Source organism: Phodopus roborovskii, unplaced genomic scaffold (assembly GCF_943737965.1).
Source record: "Phodopus roborovskii unplaced genomic scaffold, PHOROB, whole genome shotgun sequence".
NCBI classification, from domain to species: domain Eukaryota; kingdom Metazoa; phylum Chordata; class Mammalia; order Rodentia; family Cricetidae; genus Phodopus; species Phodopus roborovskii.
Genome location: NW_026125281.1, coordinates 789,181 through 802,499, shown reverse-complemented (window position 1 = coordinate 802,499; position 13,319 = coordinate 789,181). Strand labels below are relative to the sequence as shown.

Sequence of the window (13,319 nt, the reverse complement as noted above, 5' to 3'; positions counted from 1 at the left end):
GACCTCTTGGTATTTTTATGACTTAGTTGTCTTCTGTAACCCTTACTGTCTCTGGCCTCGAGGCTGCTGCTCTTGGCTGTGCATGGGTGCTCCCGCCAGGACTCCAGGGTGAGGTCTGCACAGTCTCTGCTCAGGGACCACCTTTACCTTCTGTGCCTCTCCCTGAGGAGACGGTCTTGCTTGGGATGAAAAGTACCCGCTGACCTGAAGTTGGTTCTCCCGGACTCGCTCAGCAGTGCTGGCATTTTGTAGAGCACTGATTCCCAATCTTCACCTCTTTAAACACCCTCGACTCCCCGTGCTTTCCCGTAAATTATGCAGAACGGGATAACAGGCACTGAAACTCTGTTAAGTACAGTGGGTTGTTTTCAGAGTTGAGATAGCTCAATCCTGATTCCGCAGAAACTGTGAAGTAATATTGCCCACCTGTAAAGACAGGTAAGGAAGTGGAGGCTAACATGATATAAACTGGACTGGGAGATGAAGTCCAGTTCCAAAGCCCAGGGCAATAACTCTCTTTAAACCTTAAAGCCCCCCCTAAAAAAAAGAAACCACTTAAAACGTTGGACCAGCTCACCCCTCGTTTTCTACCTCTTCCATGACATGAGTGCTCTTGTCTTCTGGCAGTTTCTTCATGCATTCATTTAACAGCTTTCTGCCCACCTTCCAATAGCTCTCATTTTGTAGGATTGTGGTTCAGTCATCTTTCCCCTTGACCCAGCTAATTCCTCCGGTCACTGTCCAGATTTTTCCCCTTCCTTTCTGGGTCAGACGTGTCTAGCATGTGGCCCCCACCTGCTTCTTCCAGTCCCTCTGCCCAGTCCCTTAGCCATCCCTTCCATCTGTCCTCAGCAGTGGCCTCCTTACTCAGCCTGCCCTCTCGAAGGGGTCTCATCAAACCCAGCTGCCTTTGCCTGACCCCCCCCCTACCAGCACATGCCTTGATTGACATGCCTTCCTCCCTGGGGGGGTCTACACTTGTCCCTGAGCATACACACTAATCAGTCACTCAGGCTGAGAAAAATACTGCTGCCCCAGAGAAAAGACAGATTTGCCTCTGGCCCAGTGAATTCCGGAAAGATGTACAGGGCTAAACAAGGACCTTGAGGGCTTTCCTTAGAAATTCACCGTCTCATTATGTGCACCCTCCTATCAGTGATACTGTTCTTTTACTCCATCAGGTCCCGAGGTCAGTTTGAGTTCAGTCTCAGCTTTTTGATTCACTTTTTGGTGGGTCCGTCCACCTCCCATTGAAACCCTCGTAGTTCATACTTCTGTTAGAGCTTAGACCTTGAGTTAGCGTCATGGCCGTGTGTTTGCAACTGTAAATGCCTATGTCGTGTAAGCATAAGCTTGTCTAAAACACAGCTTGTCGTCCGTCACCTTCGGTAGATGGTCCTGCACAATGTCTCCCTGCCGTAAAGGCGTTCATCTGAGCACCCAATTGCTCGTCTCCTCACTCCTCCAACCCACTAATGTTTCTTAAGGTAACCTCTATGGCAGGCTCTCTGTTAAAAGCCAGCTCAATGGACACGTTTTAGAGCTCTGGCATGTCTTTCTTAACTGTCCACTAACGATTCCTTCTGATCGGAGCCGTTTCCCTCTCTAGAATTTTTAACTGTGGCCGGGATTGGCACAGTGACTCCTCAACTAAGAGCAAAACCGTCTTGAAGTTTCCTCTTCAGCTTTCTGGACATGTTGGATTCTCTCTAGCTAATCACCCAACCATTGATTTAATTGTGAAGTGTTTATAACATAAGTAAACCTCATGAAGTGCAGCGTTCGATAGTAGCTCAGTCATGCAACCAGTCCTTCATGCTTTTCGTCCTGACTCATTATTTCTCCCTTTCTTCAGCTCTAGTACCTGTCTGTCATTTCTGTCTATGGACTTGTCTACTGTACGTACCTCACATAAAACTTTGTGCCTTAACTCCATTTAGTTCAAGATCTACAGACTTAGACACACAGTAGCACAGATGCGCATCTCTTTCTTAAAGGCTAAGCAATATGCTGGTGCTATTTACTTTTTTTTAATTCAACCATTGATACAGGGGTGGCTTCTCATGAAAAGGATGCTCTGATCAAACAAATGTCTGAGATACTGCTGTTAGTGGGACATATTCCTGACAGTAGAAAATTAGTATACAGTAGTATCGTTTAAAATACATGCTGAAAAGCATGGCCTTTCCCCCATGTTTAATATCAGCATCTTTACATATGTCTGCTGGCCATTTGTACATTTTTTTGTTGGAGAAACATCTCTTTAAGTCCTTTACTGGCTTTTAAATTTCCTGTGGTGACTTGAAGGATGCTTTATAGAATCTACATACCAGCGCCAGTTTTTGGTTTGCTGTGGATTCCTTCACCCAGTGGTTTGCAGGGAGTTACATTTTAAAGAGGTTACATTTTAGTGTTTTTGAACTTGAGTGGTCTTCACTAAAAGGAAATTTCTTCAAAGACAATTTTAAGAATAAAACATCCTAATTTCTAGTGATAAATCTTACATAAATGTCACCAAAAACATTTTTTTTAAAGAGAACCAGGTATGGCTATATCCAGCGCTTGGAAAGCGAAGGCAGGATTGTTAGAGACCAACCTAGGCTGTATAAGCAAGAATGAATATATATATATATATATATATATATATAAATAAATAAGCAAGGGCACTTACCTAGTATATTCATGGCCCTGGGTTTAGTCTCTAGCAACAAAAAAAAAAAAAAAAAAAAAAAAAAAAAACAAGGTAGAAAGATTTGAAATAGTTGTAAGAAGTAGAGAGCAGCTTTTTGACCTGCCTATCAAAAGTGTAGACTCTTACAGGGTGCTGACGAGAAGGCTCGGCAGGTAAAGATGCCTGCTGCCAAGCCCTATAACCTGAGTGCCATTCCTGGTAGGAAGAACATGGCAGAAGAGAAACAACTCCACATAAGATGTCCACATGTTCACAGAAGCAACAAGTAAGTGGGAAAAAAAATTACAGCCTGTCAACTAATTTTTAAAGAAAATATTAGGGAATAAAGTTTTTAAGGTACTTAATAATGGGGACTAATCTTCTAAGTTTTAAAGTGTTCTGGAGATTAAAAAAAGTCTTACAAATGAAAGCTGAACAGTAGACTCTAAGATCCCCAAGTCATCACATCTGTCCCCAGGGAATTTGCACAATGTGGGAACAAAGTTGAGAAACCTTAGTAAGAACAGCAGCATACATATTGGTCTCAGAATTGGCTGTTTTGATTAAATATCCTGCCAGTTTGCAGAAAGCATGTACATGGATGGTGACAAATATGAACATACCAGCATTCCTGGTCTGGGGAGTCTGGTTAGAGCCTTAAAACTACAGAAGGTACCTGTGTGTAGGCTGGGGATCATTTTACTCTTGAGTTTCCTGGTAGCTTTAACAAAAAGAGAAACAGATTATGTTGTTATGGTTGTATGATACTAGGAAGCAAACCAGTTCATCATCAGAGACCAAATTGTTCCTGTACCTACACAATAAGAGCATTGTCTCCTGTGGCTCTTTATAAAAATGGCAATGGTAATATCAATGGTGTGTAAATATTTTTCAGATGAATCTTAGCTCTACTTTCCTCTTGACCAGAAGCCAGGGGAATGATACTAATTACTGCAGTGTGTAGGCATTTCTTTGGTAAGAACGGTAGTTAAACTTGTGATCTCATTGACAAAGATCACTCGAGGCTCTGAAGAGATTTGGCCTGGTCATTGACTAGATGTTTTCAACGCCTAACTTCTAAAACATGTGCAAAGGTAGGAGCTCTGGAAGTATCAAACACCAACCTTCACTGGCAATAACATGCCCGGTCATGGCCATGTTACAGCTAAGTAGCTTGCTATCACTTTCAGACAAAAGGAAGCTGTCAACTTCAGCACTGAAAAGTGTGATTAGTGACTCACTGTTAATACCAGTTGTTTGGAATAAGAACTCAGCCCTGAAGTTACCATCCTAGGTCTTGTTGTTTTATTCGTTCTTAAGGCATTTTATGGAGAACGCTAACATTCAGGAACCGGTAGGTGGAAGACGCCTACAATGTGGTCTTCTGAACAAGGTTTACTGGGAGTAAAATAGTAACAGAGTCTTGTTCTGAGCTGAGATCTTCATCTGCTATGTCAGTTAGCAAGTGGATACAAGATGGAAAGTTGTGGCTCTGAGTGTCGGCACGCTGAGTCTGTCTGGGCCAGTCTTATTATAGGATCATATCAAGACTGAAGCATGGCCTTCTTACTCGGTACCGGTGCCTCAGAATCCAGCCTGCAATTGTGCCTTAGTCTGCAGAGCCGCTCGCCTTTTGTCCCTATCCAGAGTGTTCTGTAGACTAATTTCTTCTTTACAAGGGCTGCGACTGTCTGTGTGAGATAATTGGTTTTCTCAAATCTAGGTCTCACATAAATGAATAATGTCACAGTCCAAAAGAAAGGCCAACAGGTCATGTTTTGTTTTTGCATTTTATTACCCACAGTGCCATAACCCCCCCAAAAAAATTATTTCTTGTTATCGCCAGACATTTCAGGACAAGCAGAGGGGAACAGGATTTGTTAGATGGTAGCCTTTGCCACCAAGTTCTAAGAGTCAGATCACGACCTAACCATGACATAATATATAATAAAATTTAAAGGATACCAAAAGCAGCATTTTAAAGCACTTTATTGTTGGGGAGAAAATGGATAAGATGTACGAGTAGCAGACTCAGTAGATGTCAGGTGTAGTTTCACCTTTAACAGAGCCGTCTGTATTAGAATTTCCATCAGCTCTGTCCGTGAAAACCTAAGGACAGTGTACATTTCTTTCAGGAGTGAACCTTAAGCCTGTCTAGGTTACAGTTGAGTGTACTTTTTGCAAAAAGCATTGTCAAATGTAAGGGCCATCCTTGAATTATTTTTTTACGCATTCAAGAAAATTGAGGAAAGTAGCAGATTTTCTTCAGAGTAAAAATGACTTAATTACTTGTAAAATAATTCAGTGGTTAAAGGGGGAAAAAATTCAAGTTGGTGAGAAAAACAATTTTTGATGCCTTTGACTACAGTAATGCGTAGCAGCCAGGTGTTCCGGTTACTCCTGTGTCTGCAAGAGAGGAGCCAAGACAGGCCTGGAAGCTCAAACCTGCTCCCCTGAAAAGGGTGAAGCTTTTAATGTGTGAGGATGGAGCAGGGAGGGGATAGGAGACCAAAAGGTCCATTCCACCCTCGCCAGCCAGCTCTGTCTCATTGGGTCCTATCTGTTTCATACAAGATCCATGTCCGTGTGTCCGTCCGTGTCCCCCCCACCCCCGCCGCCCAGTGAGAGGGCTCAGCAGGTAAGAGCCATGTCCCGAGTTCAGACTTCAGAGCCCACACTTTAGAAAGAGAACCCGTTCCCAAAAAGATATCCTGTGACAGCTCCACATGCGCAGACAACCTTCTGAGAAATTTAAAGGCAGAGAAGTTTAATTAATTAATTAGTTTATGTTTTATAACCAAGTCCATTTAAATGAAAACAAACATTTATAGACAATATTTGGGCATCGTTCTTTCCAAACTACTTCCTGCTGGTAAGGGGCGCTGTCCTGGGGGATTCGAAGAAGATGCAGAAATCCTGGCTGTAGTCTACAAGGCTGCTTTGTTCAGCTGTTTTGAATGTAGGATCACTTGGTAAGTAGACCGCTCACTAGCCTGCCCTACGGTGCTGGTAAGAACCTATAGTGTGTGTCTCTTCCTGGTAACACGTCCAGTAGCATCCTGATGGCCTGAAATCGGCCACAGCAAGGGTTTGAGGGTAGTGGTTTGTGCTCATTTCTTCCCCTGGGCAGCCTTTCCTCATTCAGATTCTTACCTGGGTCTACCAGTAGCTCTGGTCAGTGAACACTAAGCTAATTCAGAAGGTCAAATCCTACTCTCCATAGTTGGTTGGTTTTTTTGGCCCTGGGGGAGTGTGATGCAGAGGACTTGGTTAGTCCACTGAGTTCTGACAGCCAGACACAGTGTCCCACTGTAGCGATGTTGCACAGGTTTCCTGTTCCCTGGAAAGGACTGCGGTGATTCACAGGAGGTTTTCATCCATGCTCAGAGCATTGTGACACAGAGAGCTGCTGCTGCAGGTGCTGGGCCATGATCATAATTGACATTCCTCTCCCTAGACCAAGGTTTGCTTGTCCATGGGGGATTAATGTAAAGCTTTCTCTCCTCCCCATTCTTGTGCCCCTGTAGGACTGCACACGCCAGAGCGAAAGCTGACGCTGCTGACCAGGCTGCACTGGCTGCCCGCCAGGAGTGCGATATCGCAAGAGCCGTGGCCCGAGAACTGTCGCCTGATTTCTACCAACCAGGTAAATCCTGTTTCCTTCCTCTGCTGGGAAAAGTTGGAGTCTAAGCTTGCCATTTCCTCTGCTTTATTTGTTGTGTCTTTTTGAGAGCTTCATTCATGAGCAGGACCTCTACTTCGTTCCTGCCCCCCAAATTCATGACCTCTTCGATTATTATTACCGTAGGTGTATAAGTGTGCGTTACCCAGAGGCACTTCTACCCAGTGTAGAAGCTACTGCGTCTGTTTGGCTTTGCATGTTTGTCCAGGGCTTAGCACCTGGGATTGGACAACCTGTATGGGAGCTCATCCATGGAGGAAACTTGTTCTCCCCAGTCTGCCCAGCCGTTGGCCTCCTGAAGCTTTTCATCTAGCTGTGGGCTTCTTGGTTGTTTCCTCTGCTGTACAAAAGCTTTTTAGTGTCATCCGGTCCCAGTTGTCGGTTGTTAGCCTTAGTTTAGTGAATGCCTGTTCACCTGTGTCTTGTGGGCACTGCCTGTCGTCTGATAGCAGTTTTAATGTCCCCAATTTCTCACTGAGGCTTTGATCTGTGTGGAGTTGACCTTTCTGCAGGTTAATAATAGATGGGCCTAAATGCGTTCTTCTACATGTGGACGCCCAGTTTTCCGAGCACTAGTTTTGAAGATCCTGGGGGTTGTTTGGGATTTTTGTTGTTGTTTTGTCAAATACTGGTTGACTGTTGTGTACTCATCTGGGTCTTCTGTCTGGTTCCATTGGCCTATATGTCTGTTTTTTGTGGTGATGGCCTGCTGCTTTTATTACTGTGGTTCTGTAAAATACCTTGAAATGTGGAATGATGATCCTAGCATTGTTGTCTTTTTCTGGATTGCTTTTGGCTATCTGGGGTCTTTTGTTCTATATAAATTTTAGGATGATATCTTTCTATTTCTGTGAAGAATGTTGTAAGAATTTTTGATTGGGAATCCATTCAATCTATAAATGGCTTTAGGTAGAAAGAGCCTTTTCCCAATATTAATTGTACCAATCTATAAGTATGACAAGTCTTTCCATTTTCTTCCATCTCTTTTTTGAGAGCTTTAAAGTTTTTGTTGTAAACTACCTAGATTAGGCTTATTCTTTTTTTCTTTTATGGTGAATGAGTGTCTCCAAGATCATCTCCTCATTGTGTTTGTTGTTAGAATATAGTTTTTAAAGTTGATTTTTGTACCCTGCCATTTTGCTGAAATTGTTGATCCTTTCTAGAAATTTGCTGGTGGGATTTTTAGAATGTCTGTAATATATAATCTACAAGCAGAGTTAATTTTACTTGTTTTCTTAATGTATCCCTTTCATTGGCTTCTCTTACCTCATTGCTTTTGCTAGTGCTTCAGGTACTGAAAAGGTGTGGCAAGGAGGGTGGATAGCTCTGTCTTTTTCCTGATTTTAATGGTATTGCTTCAAATTTTTCTCCGGTTTGTGTTTGTCATAGATATCCTTTATTAGGTCGAGGCATGTTCCCTTGAGTCCTACTGTCTCTGGCACTTTTATCATGAAGCCATGTTAGATTTTTGTCAAGTTTTTACTGACTTACATGCTGAGCATCTCTGGGATAAAGCCAGCTTAGTCATGGTATATAATTTTTTGAGGTATGACTGTGTTGTTTCCAAGTATCTTAGTGAGTGATTTTTGAGTCTGGTCATCAGGGATATTGGCCTAGAATTTCCTTTTTGCTGAGTCTTCACTTGGTTTTGGTGTTAGTGATACTGTGTTTGTAGAAGGAGTTTGGGGGTACAACTTTTTGATTCCAAGTTGGTTGACTCTTCTTTGACAGTCTCATAGAATCTGCTGTGAATCCATCTGTGTCTGGGCTTTTTTTAGTCAGGTTTTTTTTTTTTTTTTTGGTCACTGTTTGAGCTCCGTGTTTGTAATGGGTCTGTTTAAATTGATCTCTTTTTGGTTTAACTTTAGTAGTTCAGGTGAATCTAGAAATGTTTCTTTTAGGTTTGCTAACTTAATAGATTTAGGCCCATAAAGTATTGTCTTATGGTATTCTCCATTTCTTTGTCTGCTGTAACATTTCCCTGTTCATCTGATTCTGTTAATGTGATAGGGATTTTGTGGATTTTGTTTTTGTCTAATTGGACCAAAGGTCTGCTCTGTCTTGCTTTATTTTGTCAAAGGACCAGCTCTTGGATTTCATTTTTCTTTTTCCGTATTGTTTTTCATTGATTCTATTTCATTTTTCCCCCTGTCTACAGGGTTTACATTTTAATTTTTCCAGATTAAGTTATTCTTTTTTTCTTGGGTTGGCCGAGGTAGTGGGAGTAAGACAGGGTCTCCCCACATAGCACTGGCTAACCTGGAACTTTTTACCTAGACTAGGCTGACCTCAAGCTCTGCCTGTCTCCAGAGTGCTTGGACTAAAGGCCACCAGTCCCAGCTCAGGTGTGTTCTGGTATCTTAACGCAGGCAGTCAGATGTATACATTTCCCTTGTAGGACTGTATTTAATGTGTCCTGGAGGTTCCGTTGTGCTGTGGTTTCATTTACTCTCCATGACTCTGTACAGATTCCTTTGTTGTCCATTATAGTTCAAAGGGATACATGAATTTTTTCTGAATTTTTTAGGATTTGTATTCCAGGCTACGTGATACATTTTAGATAAGTTTCCATGGGCTGCTGAGTAGAAAGTATATATTCTTTGGTGTTGGAACAGAATATCCTGTAGATTTGTTTGATTATATAATGTCATTCAGTTCCAATGTTTCTCTGTTTATTTAAGAAACGTGTATTGGTAATAAAAGGGGATCTTGAAATCACCTGTTATTAACTCATACTTAGTCTATGTCTTTAACTCCCTAAGTATGATTTTTATGAAGTTGGAGCTTTTACGCCTAGGACTGTAACATCTTCTTGGTTAATTGTTCCCTTGATTAGAATGCAGGGAACAAGGGACGGGGAGAGGGGACAGGAGTATTTGTCCCAAGACACAGGACTGCCTCTGGATAGAGGGGAGACAGACATGGCCCATAGGAAAATGGAAGTTTGTAAAGGTCAAATGGGAGACCCTGTTTACTTTTAACTGGATATGTTAATTAGGTGAGCTAAAGAGGGCTTTTGATGCTTCCATAGCTGGACCTTGGTAGTCATCCTTGGGCTGGGGAGGGGAATGGCTGAATAAGGGAATAGATTTTGATGTCTAGCTTTAAGAATGTAATGTAATAGTTTTTAGCAAGGCGGAGGGGATGGGGGAGAAGGGCCGGGCCTGCCAGAGCCACATGCTCACCATACCTGAGCTGGCCAGAGTCCCTTCACTTCTTATATCCAACTGGGTTAGTCTTCCCTTGACTTGGGGTTGTTCTCATCTATGATTGTATTGAAAAATCTGAACTGTGCCACTGACCTAGGGTTATTCTTCTTACTCTATGCCTAGAATTAGAAATTTTGGCCTTTTTGTGGGGTCCCACACTTTCTGCAAGCTTCTTTTCACGGGTTGGTTTTTTTCCCTATTTCTTGCCTGATTGTTTTAAATCCTCCCCTTTACCCTCCCACCCCAGTACTGGCCAGAGTTTTCTAATTGAGCTGTTGAGTTTTTCAGTCCTATCTTCATCTCAGCTTGTGACCTCTTCAAGGATTCAGTTTTTAAAGCCTGGATTGCCTTTATCATTTCCTACTCCAGCAGTTACTGTTATCCTCATTGAGTTCGTTGAGCTGTTTCTTTGTGTCTGTAAATCACTCCTTGAGTGATTTGATGAAGTTTAAGATTGTTCTGTGTCTCAGGCATCATCGAAGTAGTTCCCGACAAATTGGTAGATCTGGGGTCAGATAGCCCGTGCTGGTGCTTCACACTGTATTTTTACGGCGTGATATGGGCATGTGAGCCTCTTTGGTTGCTTGTGAGTTTAAAGTGATGTGTTACGCTAGGTTGTTCAGACTATGCTGACAAAGCAAAGCCTGTGGGTTGGGGATGGCACAGGCTGGTTAGGTTCCAGAGACTTAACATGCTTGATCCATGAACAGATGTGTGGTCCATGCCTGGAGGCTGGATGTGGTGCAGGCAGACTAGTGTCTGGGGGACTCAGCAGATGTGTGACAGGGGCCAAGCCTGGGGATGAAGATGGATGAAGTGGGGGTGATCAGAATGGGCCAGATCATGGTCTGGGTACTGGAGAGGCTGTGGGCAGGCTAGGGTTCAGAGAACTCACCGGACTGGACCTGGACACAGGGGGTGTGAGACCCAAACAAGGCCTGGAGGTTGGGTTTAGTTCAGAGAGCTGGAGGGGAAGGGAAGCCCAGTCAGCCTACCTCCAGGTATCAGTAAGGCATGTGTGGCCACTGGGTCCCTGGAAGGAGTCAGAACTGGGATTGGTGAGTCTCAAAAGAAGAAGATGCTGCCATCCGAGCAACTGCCAGGGAAAAGGAGGATCCGCTAGCCTGCCTAGGCCAGTACCACGCATAGCCAGGTGTAGGACCCCTGCGAGCAATCAGGGCCGGATCTTTTCCTGTTGTTGGTTGGTTTTGATTTTTTTAAATCTCAGCAATACTACAGAATAAGTAGGACAAAACAGGAGGCTACCTGAGGCTTGCTGGCCATCTGGTCATGCTGAGATAGCATGCTCCAGATTCAGTGAGAGACACTATCTCAAAAACAAAGGCATGAAGACCAATTGAGGAAGACATCAGAGTGTCAGGCTCTAGTCTCAACACACAGGAGCACAAATGTGCTTGTACACACACACAGCAGTCTGCAGAGAGAGGACAGGGAGGGCGAGGGGGCAGAGAGAGAAGACAGTAGAATAGTGACTGGAGGGGCCCCCTGGGTTGCTGAGACATGAGTGACTGCTCAAGAGTGAGAATGGGTGTCGCATTTGTGTATCTGATTTGAAACCGTTAATACATGCATATTTTACTGAGAAAGGGATCTTTTGAATATTTTGAAGTGAGCTCTGATGAATAAACTCCCACTTTCTTTCCTGGTATCTAAGGACCTTGGTGGATGAGCTATTTCAGGGTGTGAAACCCACAGGAAGAGCTGGGCAAGCAGAGGGAGTTTTGTCCTCTGTTCCCAGCTCTACCACCATCTGGAGAAGCTAGGCACTCTGGAGACCATGGGCTCAAAACGCCTTGCAAGCCAACAAGCTTACCATTGTTGTCTGCAGATGCTAATTCTGCTGCAGAGTGGGGTCCCTGTAGACTTCTCTTAGGTGTTAGAAGAGCTAAACGAGACTGAAGGCCATCTCAGTTTCCCAGACCGAATGCTTTTTAAAAGCCTTCATCAGGTAGAAAAGCATTTGAGGCAAAAGAAATATTGTGGGAAACTGTAATTCCACCCTTCCTTAGTTCAGACAGACTCATATAGGCAAGTTGTTCATCAGTAATGAATACATCCTCGTGGCATGAGATGACAGTGAGCCTCTTTGAGAACAGAGCTAAGGGATCAACTGCAGTCCCCTTTGACCTACAGCCAACACTCCCTCCAGGAACCGTATAGAAGGCCTGTTCTGTGCTGGGTGTGACGGATACTCTCAAGGGAACATAACTCATGCTTTCCAATCTCCATTTACAGGGTGAGCAAATCAGATAGGCATTTGCAAAAAGACTTTGAGTACCACAAGCCTGCCCACTAAATGTACGCATCTCAGATACACATACCACCATTGTTTGAAAGGCATATGCTGCAGGCCTCAGAAGAGCTGTGTCTGGTGGCTTACATTTTTGGATGCTTTCATGGCAAATCATTTACTTCTAGGAGCTGGCAATGTTTTCATTACTGTTAAATCTCTCAGCTTTAGTTCAAAAATCTAGTATATGGATCAATTAAACTGCAAGATAAAAATAGACCTGTATAGGGATATTAAGTCCTCTAAGGGCTAAGTTCTAACCACCACATCACCCTAAGTAGATGTGTGTTGCATACACACGGAGAAACCCAAATTGGAAATCATTGTGAAATAGTAGTGATTTACCCGCTGATAATTTGGCAAGAACTTTGCCCCGAGAAGGCTTTACTTGAAAGTGAGCCATAATATTGAAGAGATCAGTCAAGAACTCTCAGTGATAGTACATGGCTGGGCACACAAAAACCTCTAAAGGATCAGTCGGCATAGGAAGTACAGAAGTAAACCGAGTCACAGAGGCAAACACTGGCATTGTCCATCCAGATCCTGTCTAGAGAAGCCTGGACCAGAGCTTGAACTATTGCAGTTGCATTGACAAGGATGGTTGTGACTATAGGGCAGAAGGCAGGGAACCATAGCCAAGAGGCAGGTAAAGTCTCCAGTGCATCATTGTCCTGACTGAGGAAATAGATGCATCAAGCTAGCCCACCTGGTCCCACTACATGGTTAATTCTCATATTCCCTATGGTGAGAGTCTGCCATCTCATATTCCTCCTCCTCATCCTCATTTCACAATGGCCAGGAAGTCATGAAGCTCCGCCCTCAGGAGTGACAGGTCCTGGTGGTGTCAATGAAAGTTGTGTAGCTTATGTGACCTTCCCATTGCGCTCTGTGAATCAATGAGTTGGCCTTACAGTATGGCATACCAGTCGTCGTAAGAGTTTCATAAAGGGGAGTATGCCGATGATTCGGGATGTGCTCCAGCTCTTGGGGATGATCAGGAAGAAGTGAAACGATTAGAGAAAAGGGGGAACTATTACCGCGCCTTGTCAATCCCACTGTTTGAGTTACTCAGTCATGATTTTTTTGTGGGCAAGTATGTGTGTGCTTGTGCATGTCGGACATCTCCCTCATTCACTCTCTGCCTTATTTTTTTGAGACAGGGTCTCTCATGGAACCCAGAACTTAACACAAATTTGGCAAGATTAGCTGGCCAGCAAGCTCCAAGGATCCACCTGTCTCTTCCTTCCCAGTGCTAGGATCACAGGCATAAACCGCCACACCCAGCTTTTTGTATGGCTGCTAGAGATCTAAATTGAGGTTCTCATACTGGTGTGGCAAGCACTTCATTGAGTCATCTCCCCAGCTGCCTCCATAAATGCCCTCACCTCATTTTTTAATTCCAAGTCATTAAGTGAGGCATAGTTTATCAGTGAGTCTGAGAATTGA

General features: G+C 43.6%; 1 protein-coding gene across 2 annotated transcripts in view; it reads left to right on the top strand.

Moving 5' to 3' along the window:
• Jph1 (junctophilin 1) overlaps positions 1-13,319 on the top strand; it is a 78,024-nt gene that overhangs the window by 52,483 nt on the left and 12,222 nt on the right. For both annotated transcript variants that reach the window (XM_051196511.1, XM_051196520.1), the window contains exon 3: positions 6,199-6,317. In XM_051196511.1, coding sequence (XP_051052468.1) covers positions 6,199-6,317 — 119 coding nt within the window. The remainder of the gene's footprint in view (positions 1-6,198; positions 6,318-13,319) is intronic.